Source organism: Trachemys scripta, chromosome 2 (genome assembly GCF_013100865.1).
Source record: "Trachemys scripta elegans isolate TJP31775 chromosome 2, CAS_Tse_1.0, whole genome shotgun sequence".
Lineage (NCBI taxonomy): Eukaryota > Metazoa > Chordata > Testudines > Emydidae > Trachemys > Trachemys scripta.
In genome coordinates, this window is record NC_048299.1 from 235148496 (window position 1) to 235168560 (window position 20065).

The 20065-nt window shown below is 41.0% G+C and overlaps 1 protein-coding gene across 3 annotated transcripts in view; it reads left to right on the top strand.

Moving 5' to 3' along the window:
• The window catches only part of RALYL (RALY RNA binding protein like), a 585620-nt gene that overhangs the window by 525026 nt on the left and 40529 nt on the right, over window positions 1-20065 (top strand). For all 3 annotated transcript variants that reach the window (XM_034763204.1, XM_034763203.1, XM_034763205.1), the window contains 2 exons: window positions 13343-13390; window positions 19234-19397. In XM_034763204.1, coding sequence (XP_034619095.1) covers window positions 13343-13390; window positions 19234-19397 — 212 coding nt within the window. The remainder of the gene's footprint in view (window positions 1-13342; window positions 13391-19233; window positions 19398-20065) is intronic.

A 20065-nucleotide genomic window follows, 5' to 3' on the forward strand; every position in this document is an offset into this window, starting at 1 on the left:
AAGGCAAAACGCCACATTTATTGTACTCCTGTTCTTTTTGTGGATACAGAATAACATGGCTGCTACTCTGAAAACTGTCATTCTTAATAATAAATAATGTAAACATTCCAATACACGTTGAGAGGGTCATCCTGTCCTTTGTTCCGATTTAATCAATTGTCCTTTGGGGTGCCAGCCTTCACCTCAGGGTCATCAATCTGCCCTTCATTATGGATGCGCGTTGATGATTCTTTGATGTCCTTTAAGTCTCTTCACTCCTTTTTCCTTGACTCTGGCTATAACAATGGCCTTCACACCTTATCTTTTCCTGATGCATACAATCCTCATTCACACAAACAGATTGAGAATACAAACAGTAGTATTTTATAGCGAGCAAAAAGGCATTGCAAATTAAACCTTGCTAAGTTTTACAATCAATAACCAAGACAATTTACATTGAGACCCAGGCCTTCAATGTTCCTCTAATCTACTTAACATAGACACAATAGAGAATCCTGTCTCTTACTTACTAAAACCTTAAAACAAAGAAATGTATATTTAACTAGAGTGCCTAATAATACATATAGGAAACCATAGTAGACATTATAACTTATCCTAAAACAAAAGGGTGACCATAATCACTCATAAGGATTGTTCTGGTCTGTCATTCCTTTCTGCTATTCAAAAAGGGTGGCTGACAGGATGAAATCAAATCATACATTAATTCTCATAGAACATTATAAAATCCAGCTCCTACGGGTGGAGTGCCCCATAAATACCTCTCCAGTCAAAGAGAGGCTGCGGAGCAGGATGTAAATATATCTATCTCATAGAATGGAAGAGGGACCCTGAAAGGTCATCAAGTCCAGCCGGCTGCCTTGACTAGCAGGACCAAGTACTGATTTTGCCCCAGATCCCTAAGTGACTGCCCTCAAGGATTGAGCTCACAACCCTGGGTTTAGTAGGCCAATACTCAAACCACTGAGCTATCCCTCCCCCTGGGTATGGGGGCTTATAGATTGTTGAGGTTATAAATGGTTATAGATTGTTGTAATAAGCCATAGATCCAGTGTCATTCCTATTCAGTCCATGATTTTTAGTATCTAGCAAAGTTATGAATTTAAGCTCCAGCGGTCAACTTTTGAAGGTGTTAAACAAGTTTCCTTTGAGGATGAGGACTGAGAAGTCAGATATAGAGTCATCGCTTTGTGAAAAGTGTTCACCTACAGGTGATGTGGCATTTTTGTCTTTTATCATTTTTCTGTGTGAGATCATTCAAGAGTGTAGTGACTGTATTTTTTCACCCACGTAGTTGCTATTCGAGCATAAAGGGTGGCTGGTAGTTGTTGAAGTTGTAGTGGAAATCTATGAGGGAGTTGAGGTCATCTGTCCAGATGATGAAATTATAATTGATATATCTCAGGTATATCATTGGATTTGTAATACATTTGTTCAGAAATTCTTCTTCCAAGTAACCCATGAAGAGGTTGGCGTAGTGGGGAGCCATCATAGTAACCATAGCTGTTCCCATGGTTTTGGACAGTGTTTGTTGTTGAATGTAAAATTAAAATTGTTATGGGTGAGGATGAAGTGGATGAGTTTGGTGATGTGTTTGGGGTGAAATGAGACAAACACTATGCTCTCAAAAGAACTCACACAGAAAAATTATAAAAGAAAAAAACACCATATCACCCATAGGTGAACACTTTTCACAAAGTGATCACTCTATATCTGACCTCTCAGTCCTCAAAGGAAACCTGTACAACACCTTCAGTTATGAATTTAAGTTCCCACAAGTCTGGGAACTTAAATTAATAATTATGCTAGATACTAAAAACCTTGGGCTGAACAGAGAGACTGGATTTATGGCTTATTACAGCAATCTATAACCCACTCACCCCCACCCCAGCTTTTTTTCCCCCTTTCTCTCGATGACTGGAGATGTGTTAACTGGCCTCTTCACCTTGAATGGTCCCTTCAAATATTTCTTAACTACTTAAGCTAAACATTCTGTTCCACCTTGTATTTAGCTGTGACACTCTGAATATATTTCCCAGATCTGAAGAAGAGTTCTGTGTAAGTTTGAAAGTTTGTCTCTCTCACCAACAGAAGTTGGTCCTAAGGAAGATCTTGGCAGCTGCATTTTGTATGGACAAGATTGGGGCAACTTGCATGTCAGAGAGGCCTAAAAGAAGGTTGTTACAATAATCAGGACAGGAAATTGATGAAGGCCTGGATGACAGACTTAGCAATAGGGTTGGAGACAAACCATTTTTCTGATGCTTTCTTTTGATATGTCCGTGAATGATCATTTTCACTCACTCATAGACAGCGTGGACAATCCATGTTGGCTTCTCTTTCTGTTTCCATGCCCACTTTTTAACTGGTCTCTTCGTAGAAGGGATAATTCATGAAGTCCTTAAATGATTTGAAGAATGGAAACAAAGAGCTCAGTACCTTGGAGTCTCAAACCTTATCTGAGCAACCATACCAGGTAGAAAATGTTGACTAAATCAGTTTCCCAGTGCAAGTGGTGAGCAGATAACCTATCTTTACAAAAAAGTGTGAGTGCTCAAGAATATAAGGTAATTGGACAAAGCATGCATGCATGTATGCTGGGAATGGAAAAGAAGACAGGCTACTGAGCAGGGGGTAAAGGTAAGTAATTTCCCTCTTTTTTCCCTTTTTTTTCTGTTTGCCTCCTGTCTTCTTTCTCTCATACCACTTCTTGTTTTCTTTTTTGTGAAAAAAGTGAAGCAGCACATCCTTCTCCAGAATCTGGAAGCATTCTTTTATAGGGGAGACTCTTCTCCCACTTCCTATACCAATTTGGCTTTCTGAGAAGTTGACAGGTACAGTGGTTGCCATTAAAATGTCAGCATTTTCCAACATTTACTATACAGTGGGTCAGAGATAAAATAGTGTTTCCTTATATTTAGACTAGGACATAGATATAGTATTTCAATTATCGCCCAGAGTTATCTGTTGATAAATATTGATATTTTGTATGCTGCTTGCCAACTGAAAAAAACAAGTGCTGTAGAATAGGATAAAATATTGGGCAACCAAATATTGTCTTTTGATTGTCCAGCAATAATAGGCCTGTTTCCACTCTCCATTATGCTGGTTTAAATCAGAAGTAACTCCATTAAAGTCAACAGATTTACACTGGTGTAAATACTGTGTAACAGATCAAAATCGAGCCCACTTAATTTCAATGGTTTAGCGTCAGCATTTTATAACTCTGCATAAAGAGAGAAAGAGCCAGCCCTTGAATTTGTTGTTGTTGTTTTGTTTTTATAAACTCTGAAATTGTCACTGTGTAATTAATCATCAGAGGGGTACCTGTGTTAGTCTGAATCTGTAAAAAGCAACAGAGGGTCCTGTGGCACCTTTAAGACTAACAGAAGTATTGGGAGCATAAGCTTTCATGGGTAAGAACCTCACTTCTTCAGATGCAAGACTGTGTAATTAATGAATCCTTTATATACTGTGCTTTTGTTGTTGTTGTTGCATTCATTGCTTCTCAGGCTACCTCTCTTGAGAGTATATAAAGTTTCCAGAGCTCTCTTTTTGTAATCTAAAGTGGTTATTCTTTCAGGTCTGATGCTGCAACTGTAATTTTAATTTATCAATCTGCCATTCAGTGAAATGCTGTAGCAACATTTGAAAAGCTTAAACCCGTCATTTATCCCTATACCTGTCAATGACACTCTTCTGCACTTGTCAAACCAAGTTAAATGGCACTCCTGTGACATGCACAATATTACCAATAAATTGGATAATCAATCATGTATGTGAACAGTTTGACAGGAGTATCCTGAATACATTGAATTCAGAACAAATTTTTAAGGGGCAGAAGCTCATTACTCTTGAGCTAAAAAAATACTGTAGTGACATCAAGGCTGGCCTCACTTGCTCTATACAATTAAAGGACACCTTTGGAAATGGTAAGGTAGAAAACTTTTTCATTTCTTTGGTCTAATGTTCTCCTGGGGAAAATGTAAGAAATTGGAGATTACATCAGATAACCGAAAAAATAGTTTACCGGGGGGGGGGGGGGGAGGAGAGCAGAAAGACATGGAAACATAAAGTAGATTTATTTAGGATTCTTGAACTAGAAAAGTAATAATGCAGCATTTGGTTTCTAAAAGCATTGAACCAGCCACAGTTGCATGCATTGTGCACACACGCACAACAGGCATTTTTGAGCAGGAACAATAATAATACTTAGCACTTATATCGTATGTGACATTCTCTGGGCTACATTTCCACTAGACATCCACCCCTTTTGCTCCTCTCATGCACCCTATGCTGCTCTGACAACGGGGCCAGTTGTTTCTCAGAATCAGAGAGCCTTATCCCTGGTGTCCTTGATATCCCCTGTTGCTCTGAGTGGAGTTGCTCTGCTGGGGAGAATCTGTCCCTCAGTGTGCTTTACAAGCTTAGACTAATCTTCACAAATTCCAGGGAAGGGCCTAACATTGCATACACCACTTTGAAAAATGGGGTCTAAGTGGCTTGTTCAATATTCATGCTGGTCACCAGGCTCAGGATTTTCCCCAATTACATTTTAGCGGCAAACTGCTTTCATCTTGTGAATGTGTTTTTGAATATGGAGTACAAATATTTCCTAATGGTACATACAACCAATGGATCCAAACCAGCTCCCACAAAGTTAATGGGGAAACTCTCTTTCACTTTTCTGAGTGCCAGAATAAGGCCCTGATTAAATTTATACAGGCTTGTTATAGCAGCTGTTTATTTAAAAGGTGGAATTGACTGAATTGTGCCTACAAATACAAAGGCAATAGAGAAACTAGCTTTATTATTACAGACAGGGCGCAGTTCCTGTGTGTTGGCTTTCAAGAAATCCTTTTGATTTTCCCACAGAAATCAGAAATAGTCTATGTAAATGACTGTATCTCAAGAATGTGTGTTCCTTTGTGATCTCCAGACAAACCATGCTGATCTTGTCAATTTTCTTTGTAAGAATTTGCCTTCCAGTCCTTCTGATTATTCCCTTCCTTCTTTTCCTCATCCAGACCTACAGAGAAATCTTAGAACCTTTGAAGTGATGACATGGGTCTTTGCAGCCTTAATTTTATACCCATAGATCAGTATTTACATATTGGACTCTTTGATTTGTCTAAATGTGCACAAACACAATTAATTGACCAATAATTGAAATTTCCGGCCAATCAGCTAATTTGAAACTTTACCATCTCCAAGCATTTTGACTGGGGGGAAAAAAGTGGTGGGGGGCCTTGCCTACTTGAAAAGGTGAACTGCACCACAGAAATAAGTTAAAACTTACATTTTCTATAATTCCTTTTTGTCCTCTGGCACTTTCTGGTTTCCTAGAAACCTTCCAGAATGTGTTAGTCTGAGAAATCACTAATGACATTTGTCCCTTGACAGTAAGTATGTCAGCAAAAAACAGACTCTAAAGACTGTTTTCTGTTTATCCCCAGAACAGATGTAGCATGGGCTGCAAAATAAGTTTCTCCCAACGTGTCTCAACCCTGACAAATGGGATCATCTCTATTGTAGAGATGGTAGTTGAGTCCCCCTGCTCCGTCAGTTTTTGGCCTCAGTGGTGAGCTTGTCAATTAATATGCTAATTAGTGCCAATTGTATTGTTATTTTTGTGGGATGTGGACTCCTGTCCATTAAGAACTGGACTGAAATCTCCAATTTATTTCAAATAGACCACAGAAAATCAATCAGGTGACACTGGCTTTTAGTAACTACCAGCCTAAGATGGATTCAGCTTGACAGTTTAGAGGTGAAAGGCTGCATATCACATTGTTAATTCCCTACATAGGTCAAACAGTTCCCCAACTTTAAATTTTTGACTGCAATTTTTAATATTTAGATGTCAGTTTAACTTAGACTCAATCCCTTTTGTATTGAAAAGGATACTGTTTTTTGCAATCATTCTGTATGAGAGGAGAAATGATTTTACAAATGACTGGATTGCTAGTTTAAATCATTGTGTTGACAAGTACCTCCTAAAGAGAGTTGGATTGAAAGAATATTGTTTTAGTATTAAATATTTTTATCAAGCGTTGACAACAAAGGAGCAATTGATGGTCTTAGTGGTAATAGTGCTGTCAATTGTATTAAGATGCATTGTGCCTGGTTTATAAACATTTACTCAATTTACAAATAAATCTCTGTACTGAAGAAAGCAAAAGAGATATTAGCTACAGGGTAAATCACATGCAAGATTCAATCTCCTACTGCAATAAAAATACCGAAAACAAATTCTGCTCTCCATTACTCCACTGAAGTCAATTGAGTTGTCTATGTTTTAAAGTAAATGAGAGCAGAATTTGATCCTTGGTTTATAAAAGTTTATAAAATATTTTGCTGCCACAGAATGTTGATCACAAAAAGAACAATATCCTAACAAATAAAAGCTTAATAATTAATAAATCTAATCTTATGTCAAAGACACATAGAAAGGCACAATTTTGCATTTTCTTGACTGAAACCCATAGAACTCCTGATACTCAACTTTCATGTGCCTGTGTTCAAAATTATACCTGTGAAAATCTGGCCCCAAGGGAATCCTTTATTCTTAAAGACTACAAAATTTAAAGTGAAATGCGGTTTAAAAATACAGCATCTCCAGCAGCAGCCAACCAATTCCAGCAGGATTTTTTTTTTTTTTTTTTTTTTTTTTTGTGATGTTGAGCTTAACAGGAATTCATCTTACTTTTTCATTGATGAGTTTTCTTTGGGCTCAGACTGAGCATTACATTGTGTTTTACTTGTCTTTCATTTTGTTAGTAGCATCATGTACACAGTGCTGTTCTTAATGCTGCAGAGATGGCATATATTTGTGGGTAGGTTATCAGCCAGTTTTCAATGCCATTATGAAACTGCTGATTCCTCCAGTCCACAGGATTGTTTAAACCTCTCTCTGCTTCCAGTTTGCTGTATATTTGGTAAGCTAGACAGTACAAGTGGATGCCTGCAGGCTGCAGCATCTGTAACACAGCTTTGTTGGTTGCTAAGGAATGACTCTCAAGAGGTTAAGAGCCCTGCAGTCACCTTGATCTTTGGGCCAATGATCATCTGCTAATTTGCAGCTTCATGTTCTGTAGTGTAGCACTGACTAAATCATTGTGACTGCCTGTTGGCACGGAAAAGTGTTAGCAATTAAGGCTGTAGCTGGGGAGAATATATGGGTCTCTCACAGTGTCATCTCATTATTACAGTATTGTCAAGCATTGAAAAATCATGAATCAGCTCCCCCCAAAATCATGAAATTGACTTGGAAATCATGAGGGTGTTTAAATAACACATTTTGGATTTTTTATTTTTGAGCCTTTTCATGTACACATGGTTCATATTTTCAGTCTCTTATTGACAACCACGAGGGCTAGAAACTTACTGTGATGAACTGGGGCTATGTCAGTACAACTTATAAATTCTGATTGATAGCGTGAAGTGGTATTATGAAAAACTTCTGTATAATGAGTGCTTATATGTATGTGGATCCAATCACTGACAGATGCAATAGCAGGAGCACACCAGGCAGAGATACAATGGGGTGGTGCTTCGGTCTCAAACACCTAAAGGATGGTGAGCAGCATTCTTGGAAAACCAGTGTGCTCACTCCTCTGAAGTGATGTAGGAAGGAAGGAGCTGTGGAAAGTTATCCAAAAGACAGAACGACGGTGGCCAGGAGGAGTTTAACTAGCAAGCTATGCAGGAATGGAGGAAGCCAGACAGAAAGAACAAGCATGGGGCAGGAGAGAGCAAGGTCTCACAAACTGGGGAAGGGACTTCATGAGGGAGAGAGGTCACCCCACATGTAACACTCTGCTTGAGTTGAGGACACCTTGCCTGCCTGCCTGCCTTCTTTGCACCAAGATGGTCCCCAAGGACTCACAAAAGAAGGGCAAGCTGGTGAGGACATAGCAGTTTAAGACGTTTATTCTTTTGTCTGATCCGTACTCTCCTGAGCTCTATGTGATTAAGGAACAGAACATTAATGTGTTAGACTGTGGACAAAGTGTGTGTTTTATGCTTCACAGTTTCTGTGTGCCCCTGAGAGTAGCTTTACACTGTATATGAGAAGCTTCACATCTTTGGGGCAGAGTTCTGTGACAGGGGTGTGTTTAAGTAGCTGAATATTTTGGGGGGTCAGTGCTAGTCCTTGGGCTAAGGGCAGGTGAGCTGAGGAGCCCCATTTCTGAGATGGGATAGCAGACTAAGTCTGTGCCCAGAAATGTCCCACAAAGAACAGAGGATGATAGCACATAGATGTCACTCCTAAAGTGCCATAGACATTTTTGGGTAACTGTATTGCTACTATAAGTTTTTAATACATGGGATTTAATAATATGGCATTCATAATTTCCTGTAGAAAGACTCAGTTAAACAAGCTTTCTCCAGGAAACTAATCACAGGTTGGGGGTGGGGGTGGGGGTGTAAAACACAATTCATTCCTCCTTCTGGGGATTGCCCAAAGAGCTGCATTGTAGCCTCTCCATCTCTACTGTTCCAGCCTACAGAGTGAAGTAGCATCTGCAATTGCCTATACCCGGTATGCCAGTGATTGCAGCTATTCAGTTGCCAGATGTGTGGATCAAATGGCCTCCTTTGCTCCATCCCAATGGCCCTTCTCTGCTTATCTGCTTCTACCAGTGTAGAACCTCCTTCAGCAACATGCAGGGTGTGCAGAGACTTCCTGTACAGATGCTGCATTTGGGCCCTTCTCCATACACCAGTGCTGTAGGATTTAGTTAGCATGAAGGGCCTTGAATAAGCCTTCTATTTTAGGGTGAATTTCACTCACAATACACAAAACAGTCTTGACATGGAAATAGGTAACCCTGGGTAGCCTATCAAATGGAATGTACAGGGGAGTCGATCCTGCAAGAGGCAGGGCTTCCTTCTTACCTCACTCTTACTTCAGGAGGAATTGAGGAGACTTGGTAACTTGTAAGAATGCAGGGCAGGCACCTCAGTAGGACTGAGCCTTAAAGAAACTATTGCCAGTAACCGATATCTTTCCAGATGCATTTATCTACCCTCATTTTAGAGATATTTTTGAGAATGTGTCTCAAGTGTTCTTAAGTCACCTGTGGTGTTTCTCAGGATGCAGATTAAAACTAAGTAAAAAATTTTTACTCCCTCTTTCTCTCTGATTTTATTGCAGTTGTTGAAATTTTGTACCCAATAAAAGATTATTACAACCAACGTGGTATTTTGGGCAGTAAGACCAGAGTGTGACAGTATAAAAATCTTTTGATATAATTAAACAAGTTTAAAAAAAAACAGCAAAACTAAGAGCTCAGGCAATCACCAACAAAAATTAGCAATTTAATTATTTTTATATAATTTTGAAATTCCAAAATAGTTGCTCCATACATCTGCAGATTTGTAGCACTGTGTAAAGAATGGAATATTGAACTCTCTGTTTACAAACCCAGAGACATGGGGATTAAGATTTCATTTCAAGACTAATGGTCATCTGACTATGGAACAGAGCAAAGGAATGGAATTTTCAGATTGTTGATTTGTTGCGTAAAACCAGTTTTCCGAAAGGCACAGATGTGAATGATCATCTCAGATTACTCACTAAATTGAAATAAACCGTATCTTTAGATGCCAACATTTAAAGAGTATTTAAAACAATATGAGGAATTCTGTCTGGCTGAAATTCACATAGGTGTGAAGTGTCAGCTCAAGGTACCCTCTACACCAATCCAGCCAAGCTCTTAAGCCTATTCTTAACTTTAAGCGTATGAAGTAGCCCACCGAAGTCTTTCGTGCTTCAAGTAAAGGATGGGCTTAAGTGCTGTGCTAGATCAGGGCCTTAGTCACATGATAGGGCAATGCAAAGGTGAGTCACTGGCAGAGAACCCATGCAGGTTTCTCTATGCTAGAGTGGATGGTGGTGATGGATGTAGGAAAAGAAGAACCAGGCAGAGCCCATACCATCTAGGTCAGAACCTGGAATTCCCATTCCAATGAAAATTCCAAAATTTCAAAATAATTTGTTCCACATCAGAATGAAAACTCACAATTTTGAAATTTCCCATGGAATGGGAGGAGTCTGAAATTTTCATTTAAAAAAAACAGAACAACATTCCCCTTTTGGCATCTTCCAAATGAAATTGATGAGGATCCCTGCCCTGCCTGGCAGGTTACCAAGAAACCAGAAGGTCTGACAGTCTTGGCTTGATCTGGGGCTCCCAGGGCTTTTAGGGCTCTGCAGCAGCTCATGAGGTAAGGAAGTTGGTAAGAAACCAGGCAGGTCCCTTTGCCTGGTTTCCAGTTGAAGATTCAATAAAATCAAGACGTTCTTGCAAAACGTTTTGATTTTGACAAATCAATATTTTCCAATAGACGAGACATGTCACTGGAAATTTTCTGACCAGGTCCAAAAACTGTCTATATTTCTGAGAAGTCAGTACCCATCACATCCCGCACAAGTAGTATGGAGGGACTGCAGCCACTATCCATCCCCATAGTCTAGAGCAACAACTGCCTCAAGGGAGCAGAAATGCAAATCTTTGCCTTAGCCTTGGTTTGTGGAATGGATTTTGCCACATCAGCTCCACTGCACTTCATCCATGTAAAACCCAGTTATCTGGTCTTTATGCAGGTAAAGTAAATTTCACCCCAAGTGACAGGTTTTCATGATGTTTTGGACAGGCCTTTTAAATTAAATGTATACTCCCTCCCCCACCCCTTCTCTCTCTCATATTAAATTATCTTCTGTCCTCCACATAAAACCACAATGCAATTAAATATTAATTTCAGACTTATTTTAGCTGTTAATCATGTAGTCAATTAAAATGTTATGCTAGAGAATGGCTGTAAATAAAAAAATAGCTTTGCTACCTCTGATTTCCATGTGCCCTTAATCGTGTAGAATGGCTAGAGACTGAAAGACAAAATAAAAGATGGTAGTTCCATTTAGAAAAGCTATTCCAAGGCCTTACAAGGTAGTTTGCTTTAATTGCAAAGAAGAGCCTAAACAATATGATCCCTACCCACAGGAAAGTACTTGAAAAACACATTAAAAGTATATGCATTAGCTGTATTGTAGATAATGATGACATCTTGGTGTTCAGTAGCAAAACCAACAGCTGCTGTTTTGCCTAACAATGGGTAAAAGGTGGGACCTGGGTCTCTGTACAAAGCCTGAATAAATTTGCACAGAAATCCATCACAAGGGCTAGGGAGAAGAAAATCTACCCTCAACCCATATTCAGGTTGTGGGGTGCTTTTACAGTTAGATTATGGTCACTGCTATGGCTTGCTGAGCTCTCCTTTTTATGGGGCTTTTGGCCAGTGCACAAGTTCTGCTCATGGAGCCTCTGTCTTCACCACACACCCTCTCTCCCCTGGCCTGTAGCTGCCTCACAGAGGGACACTCCTTGGAACTTGGCACTGTATTGCACAAGGGAACTGTGGAGTCCTCATGTATGGTCTTTCCTTCGGGTTGAGTGAATAATTTATGGCATTAGCTCCTGGCATGTTTTGGGTTTCGGTTTTCATTGTTTCAGGCTTTCATTTTATTTCCCCCCTTTGTTTCCTCCTCCTTCTCCTGCCATTATCCTCCTTTTCAGTGGCAAAATGAAAGAAGAGGGAGGAGGGGAGGATGGAGTCTAGCCCTTTGCTAGGTGTCATTAGCTGCAACAAGGACCAGGTACAATAATATGTCCAAAACACATCCTAACATGGGGAAGAGCCATCCCTTATAAAACACCTACTGTTGTGTGTTTCCATTGTTGTTTTTTTTCTGCACACATTTTCTTCTGTTTCTTCATCATTTCTAAATCCTGCCATCTCTCCTTTTTCTTTTCTAGTTTCTTGACTAAATCTTCTATTTTTTTCCTTTGATAATTTCTGTATCTTCTTCCCTTTTATTCCTGCTCTCCTGGCTCATTTTATAATGAGATTCACCCCTACTTACTTGCAATAGTTTATCCTCTCAGGCAGCTGAAGCAATGTATGTTTTGTTTTCCCTGACCTTGACCGACTACCTGCAGTAGCTGGGAGAGTAAAAAATCCCCTGCAGCTCATTTTGTTGTGTACAGACCTTTTACCAGCTCCTCGGTCTTCTTTTTTCTGGCCATTGTGATAGACTTCATTACTGACACTCGCTACAGTGGCAAGAGGTGATTATTGTGACTGGGATACTCAGGAATGACCATGCTAAATTGACTTTGCACATCTCATAACAAACATGGTTGTTCTCTAGGCCTTTCCAGTTCCCACCTGCATGTATTTCCCTTGATGTCTCCTTACTCAGCATGCCTCCAGACAGTTTTTTCCCATCTCTCTCAAAGTGGCATGTATTTCCCTTTCAAAACCTAAAGGAATGGCATGAAAACAAATCTCAGGGAGAAGTTAGTGTTTGTAAGATACATCATCTGTTTTCCTAGAATCACTTCTCTTTCTCCTGGTATATGTTTAGGGATTTTACAGTTAGAAGGGTCAGGCAGCAACAGTCCCACCATCTCATATTCTCATGGGTCAAATGTTTTCATCCCCTGTCTGTTAGTCTTAATTACAGGCCTTTTTGACTCTCCCACTTGTTTTCTGACCTTCCCAGGTCACTGGATAACCTAGATCAGTGGTCCCCAATCTTTTTGTGGCCAGTAGCACATTCATGTTTTCAGAAGAGTGTGGTAGGTGCCAACAGTTTTTCAAGGCTTATTTTGTATTTGTACATTAAATAATATGAAAAACATCATATTTAATATTACATAATATATGAATCCACAGAGAAAAGAGAAGCCGCGAGGACAGAGAACACTGGTGCTTGCAGTCTGCAGCCCTGGAGTTCTCTGTCCCCGGCAGGCACGGGGCCGCAGCTTCTCCCCCCTGCTGGGCACTAGGCGGGTGCACATAAATGCCCCAGCGGGCGCCATGGCACCCGCGGGCACCGCATTGGAGACAACTGACCTAGATGGACACAGAAAGAGGGAAGAGGAAGGCCACAGATTTGGAGTCCTTGCCTCATTTGAGCCCTAAGAATTATTCTAATAGTCATCTAATCACAGAGCTGTTATGCTGTATTAATTTCTTTCCATATGTGCTGCCAGCTTCTTTCATTGCTAGGTGTAGGGGCTGTTAATAATAATTCACATTCCCAAATCTACAACAGCATAGTAGTATGCAAAATGGCATCACATCAGATTTAGAAATAACCTTGCTAAATCCTTTTCATGCATTAACAATTATATAAATGTGGGAGGCTGGAAATAGTCTTCAAATGTTTTTGACCGTGAAAATAAATTAGTATTACAATAATACCACAAATATTTTAATGAAAGTAATTTTTCTATATGCCAGTTCATTATTGCTTTTTGTGTTCTTTCTACAGAGGTTATGTCTTTGACTATGATTACTACAGAGATGATTTCTACAATCGGTACGTGTGGTTTTATTTCTACAGATCCTACACAGTTTTCACTATTTATAATGCTGTCACATAATTAACTTAGAGAGGGATTTGGTTTTAATTTTACACAATATTCATATTTAATTATCTTTATTGCATATTTGAGAAAAAACTCTTTAGGAATAGACTCAATTTAGGATTAGATTTACAGAAAACCTTGAAGATTCATCCCTCCACTCCCCGTGTCCTTCCATTTCTTCATGTTAAGCAGTTCTGTTGGTGTCCTAACTCTCTGAAGGCCCTTTTTTGAGCTTTTCCTTTACTGAAAAATTAAAGGATATAAAAAGAAGTCTGTGGTTTCTTATCCCTGCAGAGTTCTTCGCCAGTATGATTTCACTGGGATACATTGTAGATGTGGAAGTTCTTTAAGTATGAGGGTTTGAGAAAGAGTTTGTCTTGATGTTTATATTTGTGAAATGTATCCTGAGAAATGTGTTCTTTCAGGCCTCTCTTTAGAAAGCTGAATAGATCTGTTATCATGTAATCATTTGCATACACTATTTTGCAGCAATTGCAGCAGTATAGATTCAGATAGGGTATGCAGAACAGAGAAGGGCCATTTTTTTTACAGCACCTTGCACGAAGAACAGACCAACAGTGCGTGGGGAGGGCTTAATGCAACCTTTGTTCTCTCCAAATTCTTTCTTGATTCAGGGTCTTCCCATCCCTTGGTGTGAGTCAGAGCAGCACAAAGTGTTACTCCAAGTGCTATCTAGAATAGCTGCCCGTTGGACACTCTGGGACCCACAATAGCCAGAGCACAGTGCTCTTTCACCACACCTCTTCCCTCCTATTTATAAGCCCGCCTCCAGCACACACCTACACTGGGGCTGCAGAGGAGGGTAGCTTGGGGCTGCTCTGCCAGCACTACGCCACCAGGGGAACCCCTTTATTCAGGGCAAAGGGAAAATAGCAGGGACAGAATTGGGCCCTGAAATTTTAGGGAGAAAACAAATGAAGGGATAATGTGTCCTGTAAATCTATACTTGAAAGCATTTTAGAAACAAAGCAATTTTCATCCAATAGGCCACCTGTGCGGGTTTCTTTGTGGCCATTTGTTTTGCATCCCTTACTCCAGTGTTTCCCAAACTTGGGACGCCACTTGTGTAGGGAAAGCCCCTGGTGGGCCGGGCCGGTTTGTTTACCTGCCACGTCTGCAGGTCTGGCCGATCACGGCTCCCATTGGCCATGTTTCGCTGCTCCAGGCCAATTGGAGCTGCTGAAAGCAGTGGCCAGTACGTCCCCCGGCCCACACCACTTCCAGCAGCTCCCATTGGCCTGGAGCAGCGAACCGCGGCCAATGGGAGCCGTGATTGGCCAGACCTGCGGATGGGGAAGGTAAACAAACCGGTCCAGCCCACCAGGGGCTTTCCCTACACAAGCGGCGTCCCAAGTTTGGGAAACACTGCCTTACTCAATGACCCTAACATCTCGGACAGCACTGAAGATGGTGGACACCTGGAACTGCGAGCCAGCACCTCATCATACTCCCAGTTTATCAGACCCTGGTAATAGTATAGTGACCTTGTCCTAAGAGAGGTTAATTTGTGGTGTTTTCACATTCCCTGATTTCTTGATCTGAATTTCTTGATCAGAGTTGCTATGATGGTACAAGCATTTCAAAAAGTACTTTTTTGTGACTGACTCTCCCCAAGCATGAAAGTTATGTGAGTTCTGCAACTCTACAACCTACCTTAGGATTCAGTAATCTAAGTGTAATAAAAGGGCAACAAGAATGATTGGAGATAAGAAATAAATTATATATGAAGACAGATTGAAAAGATTGGGAGTGTGTAATTTAGAGAAAAGATGAATGAGAGGGAATTTGATAGAGGTATACAAAATAGCGAGTAGTAGAGAGAGAAAGCATGGTGTAGAACTGGGCACTCCTATTTACTATTTCTCTTAATACAAGAGCAAGAAGACAGTCTATGATCTTGCCTGTGGTGGCTGGAGTTAGCTTCCTAACACAACCAGGCTATTAGCCACTAAAGTGCTCTCCTCTGGGCTATTCCAATCCTGTCTTTGCCTTGCAGGTTAACAACAGGTGTACCTAAGTCCCTTTGATTCATTCCCCTATGGTATCCAGTCCCTGACACTGGTTACTCACAGAAATCCCAGATCCTTTGCCCCCAGAGGAGCAGTGTACTCCAGTTTAAACTTAAATCCCACTCCTGTATAACAATCACCACTTTTAATAAAAGGCATATTTAAAAAAGAATGGAGAGCTAACTAGAAACAAGAGAGAGTGGTGGAAACAAATGGTTATGATACAAAACAAAATCATAAAAAGCAAAGCTGGGTCTACTCTTATTAGGAGTTGCCTTTCTTATCTAATAATAGGTTTTCCACTCCAAAGTTCAGTCTGTTACAGAGATGGCCAGCTTCACAGGAGCCAGGAGCCAATTTTTCATGAGAACATCTCTGCTCCCCAAGATGTGTCCTCTGTGAAAGGATACAGGGTGCCTTTCTCCACCCTATGTGATACCAAAAGAGTCTTTTACCTTTATTCATAGGGTGATTGTATGTTGTAATGTTCCTTCATTTACCTTCAAGGGTTTCAATTGTTTGTGGTTGTCTCTGATGGTTTTCCATTCATAGTCTTGGTATTGAGCAAGGCTAGACAACTGAGCCTTCCATTACATCACCAGCTAACCAGGACAGGGCAACTCCCTTGACTGGGCCATCAGCTAGACATATGATCTTCTGGTGACTATCTTTTACTCCAAGTCCATAAAGCATATGTTCAGTATAATTACATTCTTCCTTAAATATTACCCATACATAACTGTCACAATGATTATGAATCTTGACAAGTTATCTTTCTGTAGACCTTAATCTTTATGGATAAATGTCCTGCAAGACATGTTTGATGTAATGAGTTTGTCAGGTCTAAGGTGAGAGTTGTTTGCAAAGAACGGGGGGATCCTTTGCCAAAGAGCCTCTGTGTCACATCCAAATACTAACTGTCGGAGGTTAGGTAGAAAATTCCAATGTGACATGTAATTCTAGAATGGCCCACTACAGGTTATCTTACACCTCTGTTGAAACTTTGTGTACTGGTCACCATCTGTCAGGATAGTGGCGCACTGGTTGGATCCAATATGGCAAACCATATGGTTTATAATTAGGGCCCTACCAATTTCATGGCGGTGAAAAATGTGTCACAGACCATGAAATAAGCCCTTCCCCATGAAATCTGATCTCTTCCTTGCTGTTGGGAGTGCCCCAGCCAGGGGGCTCCTAGCTGCAAGTCCTGGCTGGGCTGAGAAGGGAGAGGACTTGTCCTCCCCCTGCCCTTGCACGGCCGCTCTCACTTTCTGGGGGAAATCAGACCCACCTTGGAGTGCCTCTCCCTGCTGCAGGAAGCTCCAGCCCTGGAGGTTCTGCAGCTGGAGGAGACTTGTGGAGGTGAGTCCGATATCCCCCTGCTGCTGGGAGCACCCCAGTCAGGAGGCTCCTAGCTGTGAGTCTCTGCTGGTCTAGGGAAGGACAGGACTTGTCCTTCCTTTGCATAGCAGTTCTGGGGAGGGAGATAAGACCCATCTCTGAGTGCCTCCCCCTGCTGCAGGAAGCTCCCTGCCCAGGGGGAGATCAGACCCACTTCTGCGTATCTTTTGGGTTAGGACCCCCATGGTTACAACACCATGAAATTTCAGATGTAAACAGCTGAAAACATTAAATTGACCAATTTTAAAACTGTCTGGCCATGAAACAGATCTAAATGGACTGTGAATTTGGTAGGGCTCTATTGATAATAAAGCATACCATATGTACAGTAGAAAATAGTGTTGAACTGTGATGAACTGAATACACAGTTAGTTAACTATGTTGGGAATTGAATATTCACCTTAAATTGAAGGACTCCAGCCATGGAACCATTGTTCCATGTGGCACAGGGTTGTAATAAGAGAATATGACACAGCAGGATTAAATGACTGTGGAATTAAGACTTAGACAAGTAAAGGCACTCTGGTCCTGTGGATTAGGCATGTATCAGGCAGAACATACATTAGGAGACCTGAGTTCTAATTCTGGGTCTGGTTCTGATATTGATATTTGACCCTGAGCAAGTCCTTATTCTGTCTGTGCCTCTATTTCCACATATTTACCTAGCTCAGTCACAAGAGATGTGTCAGGGTTGCGCTGAAAATAAAGCAATATATAAATATTATTGTTAGATATCACTAAAGTTTGAAGGGACTATAGAGCAGCACTGCACACAGAGAGCAAATTTCTTTCCCTGCTATTTCTGCACAGAGGACTGGAAACTGAGTTTTTATTAGCATATTTTCCTCCTCAATGTTCCGTCAGATTTGGTGTTCACCTCCCGGAGGAACAGGAAGGAAGTTCAGCACAAAGAACCTATATATATGCTTCAGAGTAGCAGCCATGTTAGTCTGTATCCGCAAAAAGAAGAACAGGAGTACTTGCGGCACCTTAGAGACTAACAAATTTATTAGAGCATAAGCTTGGTGGGCTGTAGTCCACGAAAGCTTATGCTCTAATAAATTTGTTAGTCTCTAAGGTGCCACAAGTACTCCTGTTCTTCTTTTTATATATATGCTGAAATCCACCAGAGACCAGCACTATTTGTAAATTATGCCTCCATTCCACCTCCTGACCACTCCCTTTGTCTCCCTCTAGGCCCTTGGCAGCCTGGCTCCCCTAGCAGCATCAGCAGCTAGCCCCAAAACCCTGCCCGGGGGCATTACAGTGCTCAGGAAACTTCAGACCTTCTGTGGTTTGGTGTCCACTCATCACCATCCCTTGCTGCCCCTTCCCACCCACAAAAACTGATCACCATAGGACTTGCAAGGGGACTTGCAAGAAGGTGCAAGTTAATATAAATGAGGTGGTGAAATCCCCTTACCTAGATCGTCCAGGTTTTTATCCCCTCCCTAGCCCACAGCTTTTATGTTCTATATACGTTTCTTAGGCTTTCTGTCACCTTTTTATCTCTTTCCCCTTGTTCCCTGACTTGTGCACAGATTAGTGAATTGGTATTGATCCACTGTGTTTAGGATTCAAGGAATTTAGTTGTGGAACACTCCATTGTGGGGACTTAGGGAGTATTTTCATTTACTTAAATGGGAGTTTTTTGAATTCATAGTTGCCATAATGCAGAGGGCCCACACCAGGGGCATCCGTTAAAGTAGTCCTAGGAGTGTTGGTGGTTCCAAAGTGTTCCATCTTTTATTAAAAAGAATACAAATACATGTCACTCTGTCTTGGACAGGTTCCACTCTTTTAATGCCTTCCTCTGAAGGATGCACACCTCTCTCAGTGAAATGTCCCTTACGCAATTGCATGGGTGGTGAAATCCATCATTTGGCAGCATGACACTGTTGCACTATATTTCTTTATGGCAATGTTTGGTCTCAGGACTATTCATCCTCTTTAATGTATGTGCAGTCTGGAGTTGGAAAACTAAAATCCAAACCCATGCTTGTAATAAAGGAGCCAAAATGTCATCACGACAAAATGTGCAGCAGTTATTTGTGCGCAATGAAATGCTGTGGATCTGCAGAAAGCAGGAGATGGATTTTCCATGATGCAAATAACAGAGCTCCATAAAGCATCCCTCATTTAAATTACACAAAATCCGAGAGCTATGCACAGTGGGCTGTGACTGAAATCCAAATATGGCACTTAATGTGCAGAGGTCCTTGAAATCTAATTTGACTGTGATATGAAGTGATTGATTTCAAAGAGAAATTTCCTCTAAAATAACACGAAAATTTAGTTGACAGGATCACCAGGACATGAAACCATATCTCAGCATTTGTAAAACTGTTCTCATTTTTTCTCAGATTGTTTGATTACCATGGTCGTGTCCCACCACCACCTCGTGCAGTGATACCATTGAAGCGCCCTCGTGTGGCCATGACAGCAACTCGTAGAGGGAAAGGGGTTTTTTCCATGAAAGGGGGATCGCGATCAACGTCTAGTGGGGCGTCTTCTTCAGGATCCAAATGTAAGTTGCTTATATCAGTTAGCTTATCTTGGAACTTGCTTTAATAAGGGGAAACTCTTTATAACTGTTATCATGATGGTTACTCTGGTTGAGGTTGTTACCATGTTCCATTGCAGCTCCTTGTTTTAGTCCCTTTATTACTTTGGCTTTGAAAATTGGTTTGGCTTTGAAAATTGCCAGACTTACTCTGAAAGCCAAGGAAAACATTTTCCCAAGTTTGGAGGAAATCTATTCAATGGCATTTCAGTTACAGATCATTTAAAAATTAGCCTGATTTGTAATGTTGACACTTGTCTACTGTTCATCTTCCTCTACCTCAAAAGTGGCTTGTTCGAACTTTCAATGCCATGAGATCTCCTTGGCATCTCATAGAATCATAGAAATGTAGGGACTGGAAAGGACCTCAAGAGGTCACCCCACAATGAGGCAGGATGAAGTATCCCATCCCATCTCCTAGAACTGGAAGGGACCTCGAAAGGTCATCGAGTCCAGCCCGCTGCCTTCACTAGCAGGACCAAGTACTGATTTTGCCCCAGATCCCTAAGTGACCCCCTCAAGGATTGAACTCACAACCCTGGGTTTAGCAGGCCAATGCTCAATCCACTGAGCTATCCCTCCCCCCCAATACATCCCAGAATGATGGTCACTTTTCCTGCAACAGTGTTGAT